At 49.2% G+C, this 24,683-nt stretch overlaps 1 protein-coding gene across 10 annotated transcripts in view; it reads right to left on the reverse strand.

The window, feature by feature from the left end:
- The window catches only part of NTRK3 (neurotrophic receptor tyrosine kinase 3), a 421,771-nt gene that overhangs the window by 49,340 nt on the left and 347,748 nt on the right, over positions 1-24,683 (reverse strand). For all 10 annotated transcript variants that reach the window (XM_061394344.1, XM_061394343.1, XM_061394345.1 and 7 more), the window contains 2 exons: positions 10,881-11,011; positions 2,475-2,647 (listed from right to left, as the gene is read on the reverse strand). In XM_061394344.1, coding sequence (XP_061250328.1) covers positions 2,475-2,647; positions 10,881-11,011 — 304 coding nt within the window. The remainder of the gene's footprint in view (positions 1-2,474; positions 2,648-10,880; positions 11,012-24,683) is intronic.

Genomic DNA, 24,683 nt, shown 5'->3' on the forward strand with positions numbered 1-24,683 from the left:
AGACGGCTCGTTAAAGAGATTCCTGAGCCCCGCCGCCTACGATTCTGGTTCTAGGTGGAGCTCTTTCAGGTGCATTTCCTGCAAGCTCTCAGTAATGATGCTTCCAGTAGTGATACAGTCCACGCTGTGGGTAGCAGCACTATCTTCAGTCCACACTGCTAACCTCCCCACTCCCCTGCCTAGGACTGGGCAATTTCTGTGGATGGCAGGACAGGATGAAGAGAGCCTGGGACCCTAGGCAAAGACCTGGGAGCCACAGCACCCACTGCATCCCAAATCATGGCCCAGATTTGTTATCCAAACACCTTGCCCTGTCATATCAGTCATTTTAGTATTCATCTTTTCTCCAGGAAGCCCAGTGAGTCGTAACCACGCCCAGGCCTTTATTTATGAAGTTGTGAGCCAAGGAGCCCAACTGTACAGAGAAGCCTTGGCCTGTTTTATCGCTTCTCCAATTTCCACTGAAAGGCACCGTTAAATATAAACACATTCATTTTATTATCTCCTGTGGGCACTGCCTCCCTCGTGCCTCTAGAGGAGACCAACTGCATTAGCTCACAAGGAAGATGGACCAGCAGACAAGCTCCATTCCAGTTTATTGGAAGAATGCACTGGATTCCCTAAAACCCATCAACTGGGAGATGCGAGAGCAGGAAGGACCTTCTATGCTCTTTTTCTTCCTCTTCCTGTAGAGTAGGCATGACAGGGACATAGAGCAGTACTCAGGACCTCTCTTGAGCCTTGCCGGTGGGGTTGCTTAGGTCTACCATTGAATCAGTGGGGAGGGTTTGATGGAAAAACGGAACATATCCCTTGACTTCAGAAGAATGGAAGCACAAGAAGAGGAAGATCTCAAGTACTGAGAAAAGATGCTGTTTGTTTTAGAAACTATTATGGTTCACAGTTCTGATAAAATAATATTGCAGTAATTTTAATCATAGCTACCATTGGTTGAACACTTGTCCAGGCTTTACACAAATATACTCATTGAATACTCATAACAACAAACATATGAAGCAGTTATGAATGGTCTTGTTTTCCAGGAGAGAATTAAGAGTTAATAACTTGTTCTAGGTTACATCACTAAGACACATCCAGGATATGAACCCAAGTCTGTCTCATGCTAAGGACTCAGTTCTTCAGGAAATGAGTAAGTTTCACCGTGAAATCAAGTTTAGGAGGTTTAGAACATCCTACAGATACTTTCAAATCCTCTAGGGCCAGTTTTGGAAACCTGGTATTTACCTTTCCATTTCCTCTTCAAAGCACAGTACTCATTTGAATGTCCTACTTCAAGGAGATACTCATCAGGTTTAGGGGAGTGTGCTAGAGTTTACCATAACCCACACATGAGCTCTGGAAATCTCATTCTCAGCATTAGAACCCAAAAGTTGGCTATGCAAAGACCACACCCTAAAAGCATCCAGGGCCTGAGTGTTCAATATGTTTTATGAGACCCTGGATTGTACACACTCTCACACATGCTTGCTACCTCCACATCTGGGCAGTAATTGGAGACAGCAGGTGTGGGAGGCAGAGAAATGCTATCTCTGCTCTATTGGTGAGATGCTATCTTCTCTGGGGAAGGTAGATTTCCAACCCCTACTTGTAACTCTATCCAGCACTTCTGGCTGGGGTTCCAGTCTCTTAGAAGCTCTATCAAGAGCCTCTCAAAATCCAGATGATCTTGCTCTAGGCTTGGGGAAACCCTTTTTACAAAAAAAAAAATCCAATCCTTATAGAACAGTGCCAGCCAACAGGACTTTCTATTAATGGAAATGCTCTGTACCACACTGTCCAATATGGTAGCCACTAGTCACATGTGGCTACTGAGTATTTGAAGTGTGGCTGGAGAGACAGAGGAATTTTTACATTTTACTTAAATTTAGTCATTGTAGATTTAAATTTAAATAGCCATATATGGCTACTGTACTGGATAGCACAGTTCTAAATTTATCTGGGGGAAAATCTGCCCTTTTTTTCAACCATCTGTCTCCCCATGAGTTTGTAACCTTGTCCTTTCTTATTCATCATCAAAAAGTCTCTGACAAGGAGGCTTTCAGGAGGTGTGGTAGGGACTAGCCTCACTTTGCAAGTGAGAACATAAGACATAAGGTCAGAAAGCTATTCAGAACATCAGGGGGAAAACTGGCCCTTTAGAATCTTAAAGTTGGAAGTTACACACTGGCAGTCCCTCTGGGCTCCCTCCTTGGAGCCATTCCAGACCTGGAATGCAGGTTACCTGAAAGTAATCCGCAGGTTACTTTTCATAGCATCCTCAACTTCCCTCCTGAGAAATCAGGGGCAAAGGCCCGCATCCAATTGCTCAGGAGGTAATGTAGAAGAATGAAAGGTTGCTTCTCATTTCTAATCCCCAGACTGAAGTGTTCGGAGGAGCAACGGGACTTCTGGCTCCAGAGAGAACCCTAGGGGTGCAATGGGAATGACAGGAGGGGGTGGCCGTCCTGGCATACCTGAGGAACTTGTTCAGGTCTCCATGCTTCATGTACTCAAAGACCATGATGAGGGGGTCCCCGTCCCCACACACCCCGTAGAACTTGACGATGTGCTCATGCTGCAAGTTGGTGAGCAGCTCGGCTTCCCTCTGGAAATCCTTCCGGGCTGCCAGGGTGGGGTCCTTCAGGGCCTGGAAACAGCATGGGACATTGGTTATTAGCAACTAGAGGGCAGGGGCTTGTCTATTTCCTTCCTGGGAAGAAAGCTGGTGCCCATCCCAAACACAATGCTGATCCCCAACAAGTAAGATCTTAATTGAGCTTTAAAGACCATCAGACTAAGTCACAAAAGCCAGGCCTGACTCGTGCTTCCTTCAGCGCTGTGAACCTTATAGAAACAAAAGCCAACTTTCTGGTATCTATGTCACATCTGCCAGCTAGGAAGCCCTAGCCTTCCTCTGAGATTAGTGTGAATGACAGAGGAGGGGGGGAGCTGGGAGGTGGGATACCTGACAACCCCCATCCCCTAAGAGTTCCTCGAAGAAATGGTCTCACAATTAAAACAGTGGGGAAACCACTGCCCCCAATTGTTTTAACTTTGCAAATTAGCCTATACCCACTGCTGCTGCTGCTGCTGCTGCGTCGCTTCAGTCGTGTCCAACTCTGTGCGACCCCATAGATGGCAGCCCACCAGGCTTCCCATCCCTGGGATTCTCCAGGCAAGAACACTGGCGTGGGTTGCCATTTCCTTCTCCAATGCATGAAAGTGAAAAGGGAAAGTGAAGTTGCTCAGTCGTATCCGACTCTAGTGACCCCATGAACTACAGCCTACCAGGCTCCTCTGTCCATGGGATTTTCTAGGCAAGAGTCCTGGAGTGGGGTGCCATTGCCTTCTCCGAGCCTATACCCACAGCCCATCCGAAATCAGGCTGACAACATAATTAAGTTTCCTTACTCTTTCTACTCCTTGATTTTAGATTGTGAAGAGGTGAATATTTGTAGAGAAACAACAGGGCTTCCCAGTTGGTGCTAGCAGTAAAGAACCCTCCTGCCAATGCAGGAGACATAAGAGATGTGGGTCGATCCCTGGTGAGGCAGACAGATCCTGGTGAGGATCCCCTGGAGGAGGGCATGGCAACCCACTCCAGTAGTCTTGCCTGGAGAATCCCATGGACAGAGGAGCCTGGTGGGCTACAGTCTGTGGGGTCATAAAGAGTCGGACACAACTGAAGCAACTTAGCACACATGCACGCACATGAACACTTTGGCTTCTATAAAGGCGTTTTCATTCTCCTTGTAGATGGAAGAATTGGGGGGTAAGGGGGACTACAGCTGTGGGAATGGCATTCAATGGGCAGAAGCCCCAGGACCCAGCCAGGACTAGGGCCTGGGGCAGACCTGGCCTACCCCGTTAAATCCCAGGGTAGGATGGGATGGTGGGCAGCTGGTGGCCATGGAAATGTCACACCTCGGCCCCTTTTGGAGAATCCAGTATTCAGGAGAAGCACTAGACCAGGCCCCTTGCCCTGGGACCCAGGAAGATAAATGGAAGAGCAATGCTCAAAAGGGTTACTCAGGGACTTCCCTGGTGGTCCTGTGGTTAAGACTTCACCTTCCAATGCAGGGGACATAGGTTCGATCCCTGGTTGGGGACTTAGGATCCCACATACCTCGTGGCCAAAAAAAACAAAACATAAAATAGAAGCAATGTTGGAACAAACTCAGTAAAGAGTTAAAAAAAAGTTTGTCAGTGAACAGAGGCTTTCTAAGACCAGAAGGGAAGGGTGAGACCAGAGCACATGCGAGGGACCCTGAATGGGGCACTGCCCTGGGGGTGCAGCCACACTGGCCGTGGCGAATGATGAACTGTGATGGGGAGGGTCATTCCTGCAGGAGGAGCCGCCTGGGCAGGTGTGTTCACATATGGCTTCAGCCTTCCTTCCCCTCCCCATGAGATCAGAAGGCAAATGGAGCCAAAAATCCACTTGCTTCAATTGACAAAGTTTAGTAACCCCAAGAGACAGGACATGAGGCAATGAAGGAATGGGTGTGCACTTCACATGTCATTTTTCAGGGCAGTGAGAATCTAACAGGAGATTGGTTTTCATTCCCTCTGCCAGTTTCTGGCCTTTTCTGGTTATTTAGGCCAACTAAGTTCCTCCATAGATGATGCTACTATTGAAAATCCTCCCTAGCCAGACATCTTTTTCTTGCCACGGCAACCCCCGTTAGCTGAAATCCACGGAGGTACCTTGGCTTACAGCGCTGCAGGAATGTGAATGTGTGAAAATTGTATCGAGGGGGCCCACCAAACCTCCATCAGTCATTAGCATACATTAGAGATGATGGACTCACAGCTTTAAAAGGGCCCTAGATAATAGCATCACTGGTTTCCACCTGCTCACTTCTGGTGTCGGAAAAACTGATGCTCCATCCTGTTGGGGATCAGCACACATTCACACATCTTAAATGACAGAGGCTAAGAGTTTAACTAGACCACAGTAATCTCTTGGTGCTGGGCTTCTTTGATGTCTCAAAGTTCAATGGCAATGCCTCTAGGGCCATGGTCTCTCAGCCAGCGATCAAGGCCCACTCCAGTGTCAACAAGCACCACCCTTCTTTCAACACTTGGAGTTTTCACCAAAAATCTGTTGGAATACATGATCTTAATGTTGACCACAGTGTTGGAAGCCACTTCATACAGCTTTCCCATTTTATAGGTGAGAAAACTGAGGTCCAGAACAGGGAAGTGATTTGCCAAAGATCATTCGAGAAGTAATAGCTTGAGCATGAAGTCCAGGATACATTCCTGTCCAGCTTACCTGCTTGAGTTAATTTATCAGATCAATTAAGTCAATGGGCAGGTTCCCCAGGGGAATGGTGGGCACAGAAATTAAAAGATGTGAAAGGGCAGAGGAGAGGGTCAGGAAAGGTGAAGAGTGTGGGCTGCCAGCAGAATAAAGGATGCCAGGCTTAGGGCGGGCCAAGGTCAAAGGGAAGTGGGAGGGCCCCTGGTCCATTGCTGATTTTTACTAGCTCTTATCTCCTGTGCTTTCTGCTTCACCTCTGGCTGCCTTCTCAGAAAAGCTACCTGATAATAAAGGCATCAGTTGCCTTGGGTTCACATCCAACCAGAACAAAGATGTGTGCAAAGCTTTTTTGGTACAGAAGAAGGCAGAGGGTCATGGTGACAGGAAACCTCTCTTAGTGACCCGCTGCATGAGCTGGGGTGTGGGTATGTATAGGATGACTGCCAGTGATTTATTTATTTTCATGAAGCATAAGAAGAGGGGAAGAAAAGGAACCCAGCATGGGTGGGATGGGAGAATACGAAGATTTATGTGAACCCTGGATTTACGAGAGGGAAAAGCAGATCAAATTTGGGGCCAGCCAAATGGCCACTCTCCATCTCTGTAAATCATTCTGTCTCACAGTCCAGACGCCATTGGCAGCCATTGGATATTTCCGTTCTCAGCTCTCGAGCAGTGCCAGCCAGCATCCCTAAGGCGGGCGCCCTACACTGCAGGGCAGATAGGAGTTACACATTTGGGAGATGGGGCACAAAGCAACTGCTGTCTCTCTTAGTCTTCCTGCACCTCTTCTTCTGCCAGTTCTTTCTCCACCTTTAGGATGGGCTTTCCAGCTCTCCCAGATCAAACCTGAAGTTCCTGTATAATTGGCAAGGGGTCTGTTTTGGCAACTGGAGTCCAGAGCTGCAAGTGGCCCAGGTCCCCAGGGGTTGACGCAATTGGGAAAGAGATGCCAAGAGAGGAATCTTGAAAAGAAAAATCAGTTCAGAGACTCTCGTGTGCCTCTCAGCATCTTCTTCAAAGCTGGCAAACTTCATGATGGGTCACTCACCAGCCAGGGGCATGTGAGGGAGCAGGGGTTCCTTGCTGCTGCCAACTGTTAGTTTAGGGAGATGGGGTTGCCAAGGAGTCCCTGAAGCCAGGCAGGTGGCTGGCTAGTCCCTTCCTGTAGCATCATAGTGCAATGAGAAGAGCTGGAGTTTTCCCTTTCGATCTCCTTCTTCGCCCCCACCAAATCTGAAGACATTCCCTTTTCCAGTCTCCCGTCTATGTACACCACGTCTCGTGTTCACTCCCAGCTCTGGGTGTCAGTGGGGCTGTGAGTTGGATAGGAGGGAAGGATCTAGATGGCCAGAACATTCACAGTTCTCAACACTTCCCAACACCTTCAGAGTCACTTCACATCATCTTTTCCAGTCCAGGGGTTTTGCTACTTTCCGTTTCCTTTTTCTTTTATTAGAGTGGAGATATTTCAATTTCAAATTTTATTAATATACTGAAACACATTTTATTACATGTGAAGAACTGCATATATCCCTAGACACTAGAGCTTAGTTTTACTTATTTTTTTTAATTTTAAATAAGTGAAATCACACATGTATCTATGCATATATAATATATTTCTGTATCTGTCTTTTTTCATTCAACATTGATTTTGAGATTCTTCCAAGCTGTTGCATGTAGCTGTAGTTCATTCATTTTCCTTGTTGAAGAGTTTCCCACTGAAAGAATATACCACATTTATTTGTCCGTGCTGCTACTGATGGACACTGGGGTTGTTTCCAGCTTTGGGCTGCTATAAAGAGTGGTTATGAACATTCTTAAACATATCTCTCCATAGATAAATAGGCAATTAGATAGATAGAGGTGAGACAGAGAGATCAACAGATATAGACGATAGATATATACATAGGTAGGTAGGTAGAGAGACTAGATAAACAGATTAGACAGATGCATACGTTAGATAGACAGATAGATAGGTACAGGTGAGGCAGATTAACAGATATAGATGACAGACACATGTAAGTTATATGGATAGACAGATAGATAACCTGTCAGGTCTAGACCTAGAGTGCAAACGCTGGGTCCCACAGATGGTAATGTTATACAATACCAAACTGTTTCTCAAAACAGACTACTCTATACCTTCGCCAGAGTATGAAGTTTGTAATTGCTCCATATCCTTGTCAGCACTTTGTCTGGTCACTGCTGCTTAGCCATTCTGCTTCACGTACCACGGTATATCCTTCTGGGTCAATTTGCATTTTTCTGATGATGAATAATGCTGGACACCTTTCTCATATTTTTATCAGCTATTTGTCAGAGGAAACTCTTTTGAGCAAGTCTATTGCTTGTCAAATAACTATTTAAGGGTGGCACCACCTATTTTAAAATATCAAAAATTTAAAACGCTTCTAATGTCACTCTTACAGCACACACACATACAAATCACACTGCTTCGTTCTGCTCTCTGTTTCTTTCATGAGTATTCCCTTGTTGTCTCCCCAACAGTCTTCAGAACAGAGACTGGGGTTTCTGTTCTTTGTTTCCACCATAGCAATTGCTGGGCAAAAAAAAAAAAAAAATCTCGCTTTAAAAACCACAATTGTGGAAAAACTTAATTTGGGGTTATTCTTGGATGTGTTCTCGGGAAGTCCACAATTACTCTGCCTCAACCTGAGAACAGATTCAATGGGAAGGAGTCTGAAGAAAGGAGTAAAATCTAGAGAGGATGAGAAGCAGGAAGCACCATTTCCTGGCTGTTCTCCAGAGAAAATGAGTGTCTTCTCCAGGGGCTGGGCGCTGGGCGGCTCCATCAGGTGGCAAATGGCATAAAATCCCAGAACATTCATGTCCTCAAGGTTCCCAGACCCAAGGAGGAAAGGAAACCGTTTTAAAAGGGTGAAAACAGAAACACATTTTCTGCATTACCCAGTCTGGGCACTGCCCTTTTAACACCACAACACTCAGTGGGAAATGCTTCCCAGGGTTGACGACATCATTTCATTTCCTGCTCTAAGCACAAAATTGTTCAGTTTCATCCACCAGTCCCCAGACGGATGCTGGAACACCCAGTAGAGGAGTGTCATCCTATAAATTAAAAATTTTAGGGCAGGGTAGATTCTAAGTGTAGGTACAAGTCCACACTCCTGGTCCAAGCAGTTTAAAGACACCCTTGCTCCTCTGACCACCCCACGTCTATGGAGACACACTTAGCAAGTTTATTCGTAAGAGAGCCAGCAATAATAGGCATTAGCCTTTTATGGGACAATACGCTAGTTCCTTATTTATTTTCTAGAGCAGAGGTCGACAGGCAATATCCACTCTTATAAAAAATAAAAATGCATTGGAAGACAGCCACCACCCCCATTTATTTATGTATGGTTTAGGCTGCTTTCCCATTACATGGGCAGAATTGAGTAGCTGTAAGGAAGTGCCTACAGTCCTCAAAGCCTACAACTTTTACTATCTGGCTTTTAGAGAAGAAGTTCAACAACCCCTATTCCAGATGGTCAATGTAAGCTTGGCAGATCATATGTCACATGTCTAAGCACACTAGGCTACTATCAACATCAAGAATAATGATGTTGGGACTTCCCTGGTGGTCCAATGGTTAGAACTCTGCACTTCCACTGCATGAGGCTCAGTTTTCCATCCCTGGTCAGGGAACTAAAATCTCACCTTCAGCATAGTCAAAAAATAAATAATAAATAAGTAAACGAACAAAGGGCTTCCCCGGTGGCTCAGTGCTAAAGAATCCGCCCGAATGCAAAAGATGTGGGTTTGATCCCTGGGTTGGGAAGATTCCCTGGAAGAGGAAATGGAAACCCACTCCAGCATTCTAGCCTGGAAAATCTCATGGCAGAAGAGCCTGAAGGGCTACAGTCCATAGGATAATGAAAGAGTCAGATATGACCTAGAGACTAAACAACAAAATGAACAAAAGAAACTTAAAAACAAAGTATAATGATGTTGACAAAAACAAATAGCAATGACTCATTCCTAACATTTACTATAGCCCAAGCAGTATATGAAACATTTTCCATGTCATATAATTTAATCACAAAAATTGTAAAGAAGAGCTATTATATCACCTATTAATCAAGCCCAAGTATTCATTGGAAGGACTGATGCTGAAACTGAAGCTCCGATACTTTGACCACCTAATACAAAGAACTGAATCATTAGAAAAAACCCTGATGCTGGGAAAGACTGAAGGCAGGAGGAGAAGGGGACGACAGAGGATGAGATGGTTGGATGGCATCACCGACTCGATGGACATGAGTTTGAGCAGCTCCAGGAGTTGGTGATGGACAGGGAGGCCTGGCATGCTGCAGTCCATGGGGTTGCAAAGAGTCAGACACAACCGAACAACTAAACTGAACTGATTATACAGATAATGAAACTGAGGCTCAAAGAGATTAAACATCAAGGTCACACTGCTAATCAGTGATGGCTAGATGCCCACCCAGGCCTCTGATTCCCATTCTATGTCTGTAGCCCACACATCACTCTCTGCATCTACCGAGGGCACTTACCCTCTGCAGACACAGCAGACAGAGATCCCCAAAGCCACAGAAACATTCAGCTTCCATCAAGAGAGTGGCTCAGTCAGAGCCCTCAGTGTTAAAGAGGGACTTTTCGAGGCCCTGGCAAGAGTCCTCGTGGGGAGGGTATCTCAGCTCCCAGTCCTCTGTCCATGGAGCAGAATTCACTCCAGCCTCAGAGGCCTGCTCACCACACCCACCCTTGCAGAGCCCACTCCATGCTCCAGAGCAAGGCTCCCCAGATCTGCGGGTGCCTCAGGGAGGCTACTTGATTCTTGCCTGTGTCAATCAGGTTCAAAGATTTGTCCAACACAGACTGACAGAACCTGTAGCAAGTGTGGGGGAGGGTAACTAGCAGTAGCAAAGTCTTTTGCCTATTGCCCCAGGCTGTTCGGCTCCAGCTGCAAATCTGCTCAGCTACCTCAGCAACACAAAACCCCTGTGGTTCCTGGACCTAAGTAAGCAGCTGCCAGGAGACAGTAGCCCTCAGGCATGCTGTCCCCTGGGGGCTGAACCTGGATCCCATGGAGGTAGCTGAGCATGTCTTCCAACCTCACCCACTCTCCTTCCTAGGCTCAGCACCTGACCCCTCCACCAGCCCACCTCCTATTCCCTGTGAAGTTTGCTGCTGTGAGCAGTGGCTCTCGGGACCTCCATGAGCAACCCACCCCTCATGCAACTGTACTCGGGAGAAATGATCAGATGACTTTCTGGGCAGGGACAGGACAACCTGTAAAGTCCCTGAGAAGGGGACAGGGGTGAGCCCAGAGCCTCCAGAATAAAACCAGGGTCCATCATGGGCATCGCTTATCCCTCCAGCTACACCTCAGGCACAGCCCTCCGTTGTGTGTCACAGTTCGTGACCTCTGAAGCCAAAGGGTCCAGAGGAAACTTCATGAACCTTGGAGCAAGTGCATCTGATTACATTAGTTTATACCATTTTGATTGCATCTGATAATGTTCATTGATACCATCTTCCAGAATGGAGCGAGCCTCTCTTTCCCACCCCGATGGCCGACAGCCACACCCCTCTTCCTTCCTGGGGCCCACATGCCTCTGAGCATTACCTTCACAGCCACGAGCATCTTGTCCTTGGTGGGGCTGAGGTTGTAGCATTCGGCCAGGAAGACCTTTCCAAAGGCTCCCTCGCCCAGCTCTCGCTTCAGCACGATGTCTCTCCTTTTAATGTGCTGCACGTCTGCGGGAAGGGACAGAGGAGAGCAGCCAGGTCAGTCTCGGGTGCTCGTTCTCTCCTTGGAGGCTCAGGGGTCTGGGGAAAACAGGGGTCCAGTGCAGGGAGCTCCGCCTCGGAGGCCACGGCGGGGCCAGACGAGCTCCAGCATCTTACCTTGGCTGTAAAAATGGGCAACACGCAGTGATTTGAGTCTTACCCAGAATCGAATCTCGGCTTTAACTGATTAGCCCTGAAGCTCTCTAAATCATATCTGCCTTGGCTGGAAACCGGGAAACCAGAGCCAGTAGTCTTTAATACCCAGGATTCAGGCATAACCGGCTATAAGCACTGAGCACAGGAGTCCTCTGGGCATCGCACGGGTCCTGACTCAATTGGGTCTGAGAAGGTATCTCTAATAAATTCTCAGGTGATGTCTGCGTGCTGTGGGTCCATGAGCTGCTCTGGGTGACCAAAAATCGGGTTTGAACCCTGTTTCCTCCTCCCTGCAGGTTTCGGAACTTGGGAAAGTTATTTCAGTCCAGAGCCTCGATGTCCTCACCTGTGAACTGGAATGAACACCAATACCTTCCTTTCTGAATTCTTGGGAAGATTATATGAGATAATTCATATGAAGAGTTTAGCCCAGGGTCTTGGTACACACACACACACACACACACACACACACACACACACACACACCATACTGGCTCTTGTTATAATGTCTATAATGCTCCTATAGCAAAGTGTCTGGTTCACGACAGAATCCATAAAGTGGAAGTTAAAATGATTTGGGGGAAGCCTCTACATGAGAATCCCTCTCCCCTGAGAGACAAAAAAAAAGAAACCAATGAAATAAGAAAATCAAGTCCAGAGACCTCCCCAGAACCAGGATCTGTGCAGAGAGAGAGAAGGACTGCTACCATCTCGGCTAATTTAGCAACCTAATTAAAGTCTGTCAGCCAGGAGGAAGCAAAGCTGTGACCTCAGCCCTCCCACCTATTTGGAAAGACTGCTTCGAAAGAATCGTACAAGAAGTGGGCTGACGACGGGGGGAGCCAGCCGGAGATTACTCACCAACCTTTCCATTCATCGTTCAACAGGCAGAAGCCCATTAAATACCTGCATTCACTTTACGAAGAACATTACAGAGCCAGGAAAGAGCGTTGTCTCAAATGACCTCGTCAAAAAAAATGAACGCTGAAGACAGAGGACCAGGGCACACTGTCCCCCAGGGCGAGGGGACACAGGACCAGGACAGAGGGATGTGGCTCCCAGGGCCTTGGTTAGCATTTTGCTTAGCGGGGGCTGGAGGGGCGATTCTTGTTATAACAGATTACACAATTTTTTTTTTTTTCCTATCAGAATTCTTGGTAGCCCTGCTGTGTCCCAGATGACCTGCTCTCCGGGATCTGTGAGCAGAAGCATTTACACAGCATTTTCTTTCCTCTCAGCAAGACATACCTGCAGGCTTCCGGGCCATGGGGTGGCTGGGGAGCTACCACATGCGGCAGGGCTTTGCCCCCATCTTTACAGAAAGGGAATAAAAAATCGGTTCCCTTTTCACACCCTTTGCTGCTATTTCCCAGCCTCTGAGGAATGGGATATTTTGGCCTTGAAGGGGAAGGCTAAGGGTCTCCCACCAAGAGAAAATGATAAGTCAGGACCTCTCCGGGAGACCATCTGCTCATCGCTGTACAATCATTCCCAGGTGACTATTGATGACACACAGGTACCAAAAGGTGAGCGTCCGGGTGGGGCCTAAGCATGGAGAGGGGGTGCTAACAGGGTGGTAGCTTCCTAAGGCCATGCCTGCCCCTCTGAGCCCACAGGGGTCAGTCAGGAATAGGGAGTCAAGGGCGCCTGGATCAGGCCTTGGCTCCTCCCCCACTATGGGCTTGCCCACCTCACAAAACATCTTGAGTCTCAGTTTCCTCATCTGTAAAATGGGTCAGGAGTATCATATAACCCAAGTTCCACTTACCTGTTACAGGAGCTATTATGTGTAAAGGTTTGTAAACCTTCAAGTCCTCTGAAGCCATGTGTGTTTTGGTGTTTTCATCATTACTGATGAAGGGAAAATGAGGGCCAAGTCAGGAATTGCCAGCTGGTGGTTGAAATGGGGCATGAATCCAGAACACCAGGACAGGTCAGAGTGGCAAGGCCTCTTATGAAAAAGCCCTCTTTGGCCTCAGACCCCTCCCCAACCCCAGCCTCCAACAACATTGCAACAGGATGAAAATAAAATCACCTAGAAGCCTTATGAAAACTGATCACTCAGCCCTTCTTCCTGAGATTCCTATTCAGGAGGTCCAGGCTGAGGCCTGAGAATTTGCCTCCTCTAACAAATTCCCAAGGTGATGTTGGTACTGCTGGCCCAGGACACCTCTTTGAGAACCAGCGGAATAGGTTGACGTGGGTATGGCAAGGATTCCACCAGCTGATGACTGATGCTCACCTTAGCAGACTGGCCTCAACAAGTTCCACACCCACAGATGAGTCAGGCATCACCACTCGAAGACCAGGAGGAGGCCTGCAATCCTGGACTTACCTGTATGGCCTCATCAAGCCCCTCTTCAGAGCTTCCAGCCCTCATCCTCACAACGGAGACCACGACTCTCCAGATTCCTTACTTTCGGGACACTCCTCTACAAAGACAGGGCTACCGGATATGCTATGTGCTTAGCTACTCAGTCGTGCCAAGCTGGGAGTTGGCAGCTGCCTCAGGGCTCTTGTGCATGCTAAGTCACTTCAGTTGTGTCTGACTCTTTGTGATCCCATGGACTGCAGCCCGCCAAGCTCCTCTGTCCATGGGATTTCCCAGGTGAGAATACTGGAGTGGGTTGCCATTTCCTTCTCCAGGGGATCTTCCCAAGCCAGGGATCCAACTTGCATCTCTTTCGTTCCTTGAATTTCAGGTGGATTCTTGACCACTAGCACCATCTGGTAAGCCCACGGTATATACTGGGCTAGCCAAAAAGTTCATTTGCATTTTTCCATAAGATATTACAGAAAACTCAAAAGAACCATTTGGACAACCATATATTCCTGGGTCCTTAAGTCCAACTTTGAGCTGGGTGCTCTCACCAGCTCACCACCCTCCTCCCCAGCTTCTGACTCTCTGCCACAGTGAGTCCAGAATGAGAAGGGAGAATGTCTATGGAGGGCAGGGCCCCGTTTTCCAGCTGCTGAACCTGAGTCACGGCTCAGAACCCTCCATCTCCTCTCCCTCCCTCGGCAGCAAGAATCACAAGCCTTGGAAGATTCAGACAAGTCTTGTGGCAGCAGCATAGAGAGGGGCCTTTTTTCAATGCTTCCTCCAAATCTCAGGAGTTAAGTGCCCAGGCTTCCCAGGTGGCGCTAATAGTAAAGAACCCACCTGCCAATGCAGGAGACATAAGAGAACCAAGTTCGATCCCTGGGTCGGGAAGATCCCCTGGAGGAGGGAATGGCTACTTACTCCAGTATCCTTGCCTGGGAAATCTCATGGACAGAGGAGCCTGGTGGCTACAGTTCATGGGGTCACAAAGAGTTGGATATGACTGAAGCGACTTACACACACAGGAGCCCCAAGGCAGCTGCCAACCCCCAGCCTCAGGAGGTCACAGACTTGACAGCTGCAGGCCTTGAACGTGGTTGAGAGCAAGTGGCCATGACACTGGGAGCTCATCTGCCCTCTACAAACATGAAGCAGAAGCCACCCATGGACTAACATGTCCACCCCCAGTCTGCCAGTGGATCTCTTTCAGAGACATGGAAACATGCAGTGCTTCAGGATAACATTGCTGGACTCTAGTCATCTGCAGGGACAAGTATTTTGAGGCCAATACTTAGGCTTAGTCCACAGATGGAGTGAGGAGACCTGAGGAGGGGGAGCAGAAGGAATAGAAAATCAAAACAGACTCCATCCCACCATAAATCCTTCCCCAAGAGAGAACCTCCCTCCAGCCGTGGGGATAAGAACTCCACGAGGTAACGTGGGATCCTCGGAGATGGAGAGGCTGGACTGGGGCCAAACGCATAAAACTAATCACTTCCATGTGGAGAACCCTGTGTACCAACAAGACTCGGGATCCCAGAACTCTGTCCGCACAGCTTCTTTCTCTGAACCAAAGGGGAAGAAGACGTAGGTAAAGGGATTCATGGGTTCCCAGTCCTGTTATCTGCTCCACATGCCATTCTCACGATAACGCTGAGAGGTAGGTGTGATTGCACCCCTTTCACAGATGAGAACACAGAGGCAGGTGGGTAACTTTCCCAAGTTGGCGGAGCTAAGACGTGGCCAAAGGACTTGCTCTTCTTTTTCTGGCTCCTGAGTCTGTGTGCTTTCTGTTACCTGAAGCCACCTTTCTGAGTCTCTCTCCGCTTTGTGGAGGAGACAGTCGGTCCCCAGAAGCTCAGTCCTCCGATTCCCTGCTTCCTCTACTCCGGCCTGACTTCTTTCTCCCCGTCCATTCCTGGATGGAAGGCAGCATCTCCCAAGGGAAAGAGTAGGAGCCCTCCTCCACCCACCCACCCCGGAGGCCCCCAGGAGAAGGGTGTAGATGGGGAAGAGTGTGGGAGGAAAGGGCGCCGTGCGGCCCCCCAGGGAGTGGCGGGAGTGGGCCATTTCCATCTCAGACGCCCACATGGCTATTTGGACCTTTTTGGTGTGTTTATTTTTAGCTCACACTGCGCAGCTCAGAGCTGCCTCTGGTGAAGCCATCTGACCCACACGCCAAAAAGTGATGGATTTTCCTAGGAGGCGAGGGCATCAATCTCCTTTTACTGCCTGGCTGGCCAGCCCAGCAGAGTCTGGGTCACAAGGGGAGGAGGCAGGACCCAGGCAGGGGAGGAGGGGACCCAGGCAGGGGAGGATTCAGGACCCAGGGAGGGGAGGATGCAGGACCCAGGGAGGGGAGGAGGGGACCCAGGCAGGGGAGAATGCAGAACCCAGGGAGGGGAGGATACAGGACCCAGGGAGGGGAGGAGGGAATCCAGGCAGGGGAAGAGAGGACCCAGGCACGGGAGGATGCAGGACTCAGGCAGGGGAGGAGGGCACCCAGGCAGGGGAGGAGGGGACCCAGGGAAGGGAGGAGGCAGGACCCAGGGAGGGGAGGATGCAGGACCCAGGGAGGGGAGGAGGGGACCCAGGCAGGGGAGGATGCAGAATCCAGGGAGGGGAGGATGCAGGACCCAGGGAGGGGAGGAGGGGACCCAGGGAGGGGAAGAGGGAACCCAGGCAGGGGAGGAGGCAGGACCCAGGCAGGGGAAGAGGGGACCCAGGCAGGGAAGGAGGGGAGAGAGGATGCAGATCCCAGACCATGGGAAGACCTCCCAGCCTCCAGCACCGAGGGGGCTGCCCAAGAGAGCAAGGGCTGGTACACAGTGAGGAGCAGTCTTGGGGAAATGGAAATGGGCTGGCTCTCCCCTAAATCCTTTTTCTGGGAAAATCACCAGTGGTTCCCATACAGCAAGCCACCTAGATAGGCTCCTGTTCCCACAGGACAGCTGGTTCATCAGAAATCCTCATCCTGTGGGGACTTCCCTGGTGGTTCAGTGGCTAAGACTCTGCACTCCCAATGCAGGGGGCCTGGGGTTCGATCCCGGTCAGGGAACTAGATCCCACTTGCTGCAACAACTAAAGATTCAGTGTGCCACAACAAGGATCCCACATGCTGCAGCTGAGACCTTGCTCAGCCAAATAAATATTTTTAAAAAATAATGGTAGATATATGCATGCATCCTAAGTCGCTTCAGTTATGTCCAACTCTTTGCAACCCTATGGGCTGTAACCTTCCAGTCTCCTCTGTCCATGGGATTCTCCAGGCAAGAAACTGGAGTGAGTTGCCATGACCTCCTCCAGGGCATCTTCCCGACTCAGGGATTGAACCCACATCTCTTACGTCTCCTGGATTGGCAGGCAGGTTCTTTACCACTGTGCCACCTGGAAAGCCCATATGTAGAATGGGAACCTTCAATATCTACTTGGCAGAGTTGTTGAGGGAACTGATTTAATAAAATTTAAGTCAAAGAGATAATAGAAAATATCTGAAACGTATAGGACATTTCACAAGAGAACTTTTCCTTCCTTTCTTCAAGATTTTGCTTTTATCAAAGAGCTCAATCTACCTGTGAACAAATAGTGGCTTGGGAAGAAACTTGGAGAAGTGCAGTGATATTCTGAAATAAAATGGCATGAGTTTGCACGGGGGTTGGGGGGAGGAGCCAACAGTGATCAGGGAGTCACTGGCAGCCTATCTGAACAAGCCACCATGATGGCCAACCCTTTTTTTCTTCAAGTCCAAAATAGTTTGCTCAAAGAGGTTTGTCAAACAATGGAATAAAGACATCAAAGGCAGTGACAGCTACCTACAAAAGATTGCTATTGATCAATAGAGAAAAACCAGATTTCCCAGGGTCAGCAGCTATAAATAATGGTGATCCTGACTCTGCTGTATGTCAACAGTAAAGTCAGTCCCCCAAAGCCACATGCTCCCTCAGTCAGACTGAAAATGTCTTAAGAGAAATTCACTGGCCAACTTGATGCTTTGGTTAGTTACTGTCCTAGGAAGCCAGGTGTGCACGCTGTGCAGACACTGTCCTTCCCTGAAGGCTGTCACCTGGGGGACACAGAAGCAGCGTCCCTCAGGGCTGCCCATAAGTTCCCTTAGCTGAGCCCTGATGGATTTTCTAACCACCCTGCCTTCCCTTCTTCCTTGGCCCATTGTAATACCAAGTTCCTAATTGGTTCCTGGGCTTCCTAGGTGACTCAGTGCTAAAGAATCTGCCTGCCAATGCAGGAGATGTGGATTTGATCCCTGGGTTGGGAAGATCCTCTGAAGAAGGAAATGGCAACCCACTCCAGTATTCTTGCCTGGGGAATCCCATGGACAGAAGAGTCTGGTGGGCTGCAGTCAATGGGGTCGCAGAGTCGGATATGGCTTAGCAACTAAAATAACAATAATAACAATTGGTTCCTAGGCTCTGTGCTGAAGCCTCTCGGATCTTTCCCCGTCGACTCCATCTCACACCGCCCTTGTCCCTTTTAGCTCACTGTCATCCCCTTTGCCCTTATTAATAATGAAAATGCCATGGACTGAGTACTTATTCCAAAGATGGGCACCATGCTAAGTAATACTCAAGATGCCTTGTCTCTTCTTCACAACTCTCTTCAACATAGTACATTGCTCCCCAAGTGCTACAGATGAGGAAGCTGAAGTTCAAGGTGATGAAGCAGTTGCCCAAGATCACCCAGCTGTTAGAAGTGACCCACTGGACTCTAAACTCTGGTGCAGGTGGACCTTGCCACCGAGCCATCCTTCCACCATTGCTAGCTTGCCTCTTTAACTGACTTCACATCTATAAGGACAGAGATGCTCTTCCAATAACACCCACTCCTGTTGCCCTTGGTCGTCACCACCTGAGCTCCAGGTGGGCGGTGAGGATGCTTTCTGGAGATGAGGATGCACCAAAAGTCGGAAAGCTAAGACCCCGACGCCCCACAGAAGGACAGAGGGTCTCCACAGCCTGGGTAGCTCTCGAATTACAAGGTGAGTCCTGAGAGCAACTGTAGGCAGAGGAGGAAGGAGATTCTTGGCAGGAAAAGGGAGGGAAGAGGGAACGGGGAGAGGAAGGGCGGCTCTCTGAGAAGTGTGTGTTTTCTTTGCACTCACCAGACCCCAGGGTCTCAGGCTGCCAGAAAATACTCAGAAGAAAACATTAATGCGATACCACACGTTTAATTACACATGAAATGGAATGTCTTTAAATGGAAAAGAATAATATTCCGGGATCTCCAACTGTGGGTTTTTGAAGCAGCAGGAGGCAGATAGAAGGCCAGCTCTGCCTCTTTGAGAGGGGAAGGAGGGCAGGACCCCTGCTTTTGCTAATAGTGGGAACGTCCCTTTGCCACCGCAGACCTGGCCCCGCCCCTCCTCCTGCCTGCACCGCAGGCCTCTGCACGGCAGGGCAAGAGGAACTAAATCCCCACTGCAGGAGAGCATGACAGGTAAACATGTCCGCAGGCAGCGCCAGACCTTTGCAGTCGTCTGCCGCCAACCCAGCCAGTTCTCCACCTGCACAGAAGAGCAGAGCATGGCCGCACTGTCCCAACAACTGCTCTTACGAAGCAATGCTGGGATGATTTACGGACTCGGAAAACAAGAGGACCTCCTGGGTCCACGTCAAGGATTTTCCAAGAGAAGACATTTCCAAGGCTAGAGAGCCAACAGAAGAGCTCTGCAGAATTTCTCCTGGAGGTCTGGAAGTTTAAATTAGTCCCAGGTTACCAACCAAATAGGAAACAATGACATGGAAAAGGATTCCAGGTCGAAGGAACACCATCGCTGTCTGTTGCTGTCACTGCCCCTTGGTGAGGCTGACCCGGGATTGTTTGTCTAAGACTCTGATGTTTCTGCAGCCTAGCCCATATCATATCCCAAGGCTCTTCTCACCCCATGCTATTTTCAGAGTCTGATGGCTTTGCAAAGGGCCTTTGAAGGGTGCTAATGGATGTTCAAGGCAAAAGGGCAACATCCCGACCTATTGTCTTTGTAAATTGGGTCTAGCACAGGGCCCAATACACAGTAGGTACTCACTCAATATGGAATAAATAAACGAATGAACCAAAAAGCACCTCCAAGCCACTGCTAGAGACTTTAGCAAGAAAAACACTACCAAGAGGGAGGAAGAAGGGAAGCCGAGGGAGCAGTAAAAAGAAGAGAAAGATGAGTGAAAATCGGCAAGGATCCAGAAAGTTCCAAAGAGCAAACTTATTTCTGACCTGGCTCTAAGACTGGCCTCAGGAACAAAGATCGCACGGAACCAGGACCGTCCTGAGACCCACGTCCTACCCCTCAGTCACAGGCACGGTGGACCGCTAAACAAAGCGTCCCTGCAGGTCTGTATCCGCTGAAGCTCAACAAAAACCAGGGCACGTGTGCACCCTTAGGCTAGAGGTAGCGGTCTAGGACTCCAAGACACGGTGTTCCCACCAAGACGAATAAATAAACAAGACACCCTGCTGCTTCTGGAAGCAGTGAAGAGAGAGGATCAGCAGAGAACTGTCTGTTCTGGGGCGATTTCCAGCTCACGTTTCCTGACACAAGCAGTTCAGAGATGAGGCTAAGGTTCAGACGTATTTCTGCCCCCAGGTGCTACCCCTCGGAGTTCAACCATCAGGAACTCAGACATTTTACTACCATCGCAGGGCCCCTGACATCAGCTCCCTAATCAAGCCCACCCTTTCCTACCCACTTCCTTCACCTCCATGCCCCGTTGGCTCTTCCCATGGTGAGAAGACCCCTCTGGCTCTCATTAAGCGTGGACTGCCCGAGCCAAGAGTAAAAAGCAAGAGAACTCCCCAAGGACAGCATCTGGAATTGAGAAGTTAGGTGCTGAAAGATGGAGCTCAGGCTCCGACTGGGAATCTGTCCCTCCAACAGCCTACCCAGCTCCCCACTTCCTCTCCCCCCTTCTGGATGTTCCCTTTCCAAAGTGATAGTGTCAAACTCTCATTCAAAATGCCCATACCAGGGGTTACTTCTGCATCTCAGTCTCCACAGAGGCCCTTCTCTTCCAATAGTTGCCCAGTGATGCTGTCTCCTCCTCTTCCCATCCCTGGCATCTAATTCTGCCTTCCCAGGTCCGTCTGGTGACATCATGGTTTCTCACAGCGAACACAGAACTCAAGGTTGCACCTTCCAGGCCTGGAGCTCTGGGCCAAGACCTAGACTGCAGGACACCACGGAGCCCTGCATCTTCACACAGGAAGTCTAGGGGTCAGCAAGCAGACATACCTATGAAAACCTTCCTCCACAGAGGAAGGAGGACCACAGGACCACAATAACCCATTCATGGAACATGGATGGACGATTACCAGTACCAATAAAAACCTGAACCCTTCAGGCAGGAGGAGATCTGTGGCATCAGAAACAACAATATATCCAAATATACAAAACAAATACCAAAGGAAGAAAGGACATTAGTGTTAGAGCAAGGGGGATGAGGAAGAGCATAACTCCAGAACAAGGCAGGACTGGGTACAGAGTCACATTCAATGACACATCTTAGCAGGCAGCATTTGATGATTCACTAAATCAATCTCAAGCCTCGATGTTTTCCTAAGTGAAATTAAGAAGGTGTCCGTCGCACTGAGTTGTCATGAGGAGTCAGTGAAATTAGGCATGTACAGTGAAGTGATTGAATGAACTCATGGATGTAAAGGTTCATAGAGGAAAAGATCTGTTCTTTCCTTTCACCTTTCCCCCTACTCAGCCTTTCAAAGATTCTCCCCAATGACGCAGTCTCTCTGAGCCTTGATTTGCTCACCAGTAAAATGGAGATGGGGGGGGGGGAAAGTGCTTATTGTATGGAGCTGTGGTATCCTTAAATGAGACGCATGCCTGCATGCTAAGTCAATTCAGTCATGTCCGACTCTTTGCAACCCCATGGACTGTAGACTTCCAGGCTCCTCTGTCCATGGGATTCTCCAGGCAAGAATACTGGAGTGGGTTGCCATGCCCTCCTCCAGGGGATCTTCCTAATCCAGGGATTGAACCCACAACTCTTATGTCTCCTGCATTGGTAGGTGGGCTATTCACCATAAATGTCACCTGGGAAGGCTTTAAATGAGATGAGAGGTGTTAAATGTTGAGAACAGTGCAGGAGACCAAAGTAGGTGCTCAGAACAGCCTATAGTATTGGTGTCCTCAGGGTAATCTTTGATCTTAGTTCTGATATTTGAGAACTCTGATAACATGGTCCAAATCCCCGGGCTTCTTCCTCATAAATTCTCAACATAAATGCATAAAATAGGTGCAACAGATGGACAGGCTGGCCGTTCACTGTCCTCTGTGCCCACTTCATGAGTTCATGCCCATGTACCTATCCCCACACCATCCAAGGTACCCTTCTCCCACAAGGAGAGATCAACCTATGTCTCCAGATCAGTTCTAATCCCATTTCCTCCATAAGATCTTCTCCCAAATGTCTTTTTTAAAAAATCTTTTAAAATGTCTATTCTTATTGCAAAAACATGTGCCCTGGAATCACCTCTGCTTTCTTTGCTACATAATCCAAACTCACCTTGGAACAGCTCAGAGAAAACCATCTCTAAACAGACTTGCTACATCACTAGAGCAAGTAGCATTAGTAAACACCAGTAATAGATTTTGTAAAATGCATAAGACACACTGGGGCACAGAATTCCAGCTGATTTATGGGCACAGGCTGGGCCCTTAGACTGCCTATCTTCACCAACTGCCAAAGCTGCTGCTGTCTGGTGGCCTAAAGATGCTGCTTCTCTCTCATCCTTCCCCCCAGCAGTACACTTCATGAAAAGACTTTAGTTTTAACACAAAGCACCCTGGGAAGTGAACAGGTAACCCAGGATGGCCACGGACCCCTTCTGAGAGCCCTGGGAGGCCCTATTTTTAGGAAGGGTCAAGTTCAACCCTGCCCAAGGCAGGGGGCAGGGCTCAGGCACCAGAGAGAAGGTGAGTTGCCCAAGAGAAGGCAGGACACCCAGTTCACAGCCCTGAGAATCTAGAAACCACATCCTCATGCAACCCAGAGGATCTGCTTTCAAGAAGGACTCATCTTTCCCCTTCTTTGTGCAGGGCTTGAACTGGGACCTAACTGGGACCTTACTAAACCTATGCACCTGCTCCTGGAAAGGGCTTGCACCCAGGTGGAGGGTGCAATGTCAGACTGTCCTCCTTACCCACTGGGTAAGTTCCTGTCTTCTGCTAGCTGCTGCCATGTAGAGGGGTTGTGGTGATAAATGTCCCCTGATAATCCCCACATCCTCTCCCTCATTCCTTCCAACTCAGCTGGGCTCAGGCACACTTTCTTTTCAGCCCCATCTGCACAAAGTGCTCTTTGCTGCAGGCTCAGCACTACCCAGGCTTCCCTGGTGGCTCAGCGGTAAAGATTCCACCTGCTAATGCAGGAGATATGGGTTCGATCCCTGGGTCAGGAAGATCCCCTGGAGAAGGAAATGGCAAGGCACTCTAGTATTCTTGCCTGGAGAATTCCACAGACAAGAGGAGCCTGGTGGGCTACAGTCCACGCAGTCACAGAGTCAGATACGACTAAGCGGCTAAAGAACACCACCACCACTCCCCAGCCCATTAAATCCCATCAGGCCGACCTTCTCCCGGCCTCAAGGTTTGCACCCAGCTCTTCCAGACTCTGTTGGAGGCCCATGAAGCCCACCTCCATAGACCTCAGAGGCCGTTGGGAGGCCCGAGGTGTTCGCGATTGAGCCCCTTCCAAGGGGAATGCTCCTATGTCCAGCTCCCACCCCCTCAGCTAAGGCGTCCTCCAGTCCACAGGCCCCCTCTCTCTCTAAGACTCCTGTTCTGGTCCTCACTCTCTTCAGCCCTGTGTCTGATGGGGTTCAAGGTCAGAACCCCAGGTGTGGGCAGCATGAGTTCTGTGTAGCCAGCAGATTCGTTCCGCTCGGCCTCCTAGACCCCGGATCCCAGCCACCCGTGTGGAAGCTGGCTCGCCACGCCAGGTGCTTTCCCACCACATCCTCTGAGCTGACTTCCAAGAGCTCCCCCACGCCAGATGTTAAACGCACTGGCCGGGGGTTTCCTGGCCTGTCTCCTGAACCTCCTCCTATCCTACCATTTGCAAGGGAAAAAAAGAGACAGAAAGTTTAAATTTTATCTCTGGAAATCTGAGTGCCACGCCTGACCCCTGGAAGCCCTCCCCGGACTTGGCAAATCAGACTAGATCCTGTCAAGTTCACCGAGTTCCGAGTGTGCTGCCTAAAGGTATCAGCAAACCCTCAGATGGTACCTTGGATCAGAAGCCCATTCTTTCTAGTTCTCCTAGTGCCCAAGGAAATGGAGCTGGAGAGAAGCGTGGGCTTTGAACAATGTAGGTATTATTTTTTCCTTACCAATCCTTTGAAAGATTCCAGAAGGTGAGGGACTGTCAGGACTAATGTCAGTGGAAAATCAGGAGAGGAGAGACCTCACTGAATATCACAGACCGCAGACCGATGTCGCTGACAAGTGGGCAGCTCTCCTTGTTAGCTCTGGATGGCCTTGTGTGTGCTCAGTTATGTCTGACTCTTTGCGACCCCTGCCAGGCTCCCCTGTCCATGGAATTTTCCAGGCAAGAATACTGGAGTGGGTTGCCATTTCCTGCTGCAGGGGATCTTCTGGACCCAGGTATCAAAATGGCATCTCCTGCATTGGCAAGCGGGTTTTTTATCACAAGCGTCACCTGGAAAGCCCCCTGGACACCCTTGGGTGGCCCTCAAAAGCATCAGACTCAAGAATCCACATTAGATACACTCAGGAGCCCTGTGAAATGCCATAAATGGACCCCAACTCACCCTTCCCATCAGGCTGGGGGACAGTCTCCTTCTCATTTTCCGTAGGAGATTTTTGCTCAATGTGGCAACATCTGCACATCCTCTGTCTGCTGTGGGTGCCTTCACAGGGAGCGCTGCGACCCCCCTCTCCTGATCCTCACCACTCCTTTCTGTTTCTTTGAGAATAGGGTCTTCCTAACCTGGCCCTCCTGCTCCTTCCCCTTGTGGGTTACTGGTCTTCATTGTTGGCCTGCTCTTCACCACTTTGTGCAGCTGCTCTGCTCCTGTGTGACCTTTTCTGTGTGTGCACTTATGTGCTTTCTTTCTGAACTAGATCTCCACTTCAGGCTCCCCAGGCAAGTGAGAAGGACTCCTGAACCTCCATGC

Source organism: Bos javanicus, chromosome 21 (genome assembly GCF_032452875.1).
Source record: "Bos javanicus breed banteng chromosome 21, ARS-OSU_banteng_1.0, whole genome shotgun sequence".
NCBI lineage: Eukaryota > Metazoa > Chordata > Mammalia > Artiodactyla > Bovidae > Bos > Bos javanicus.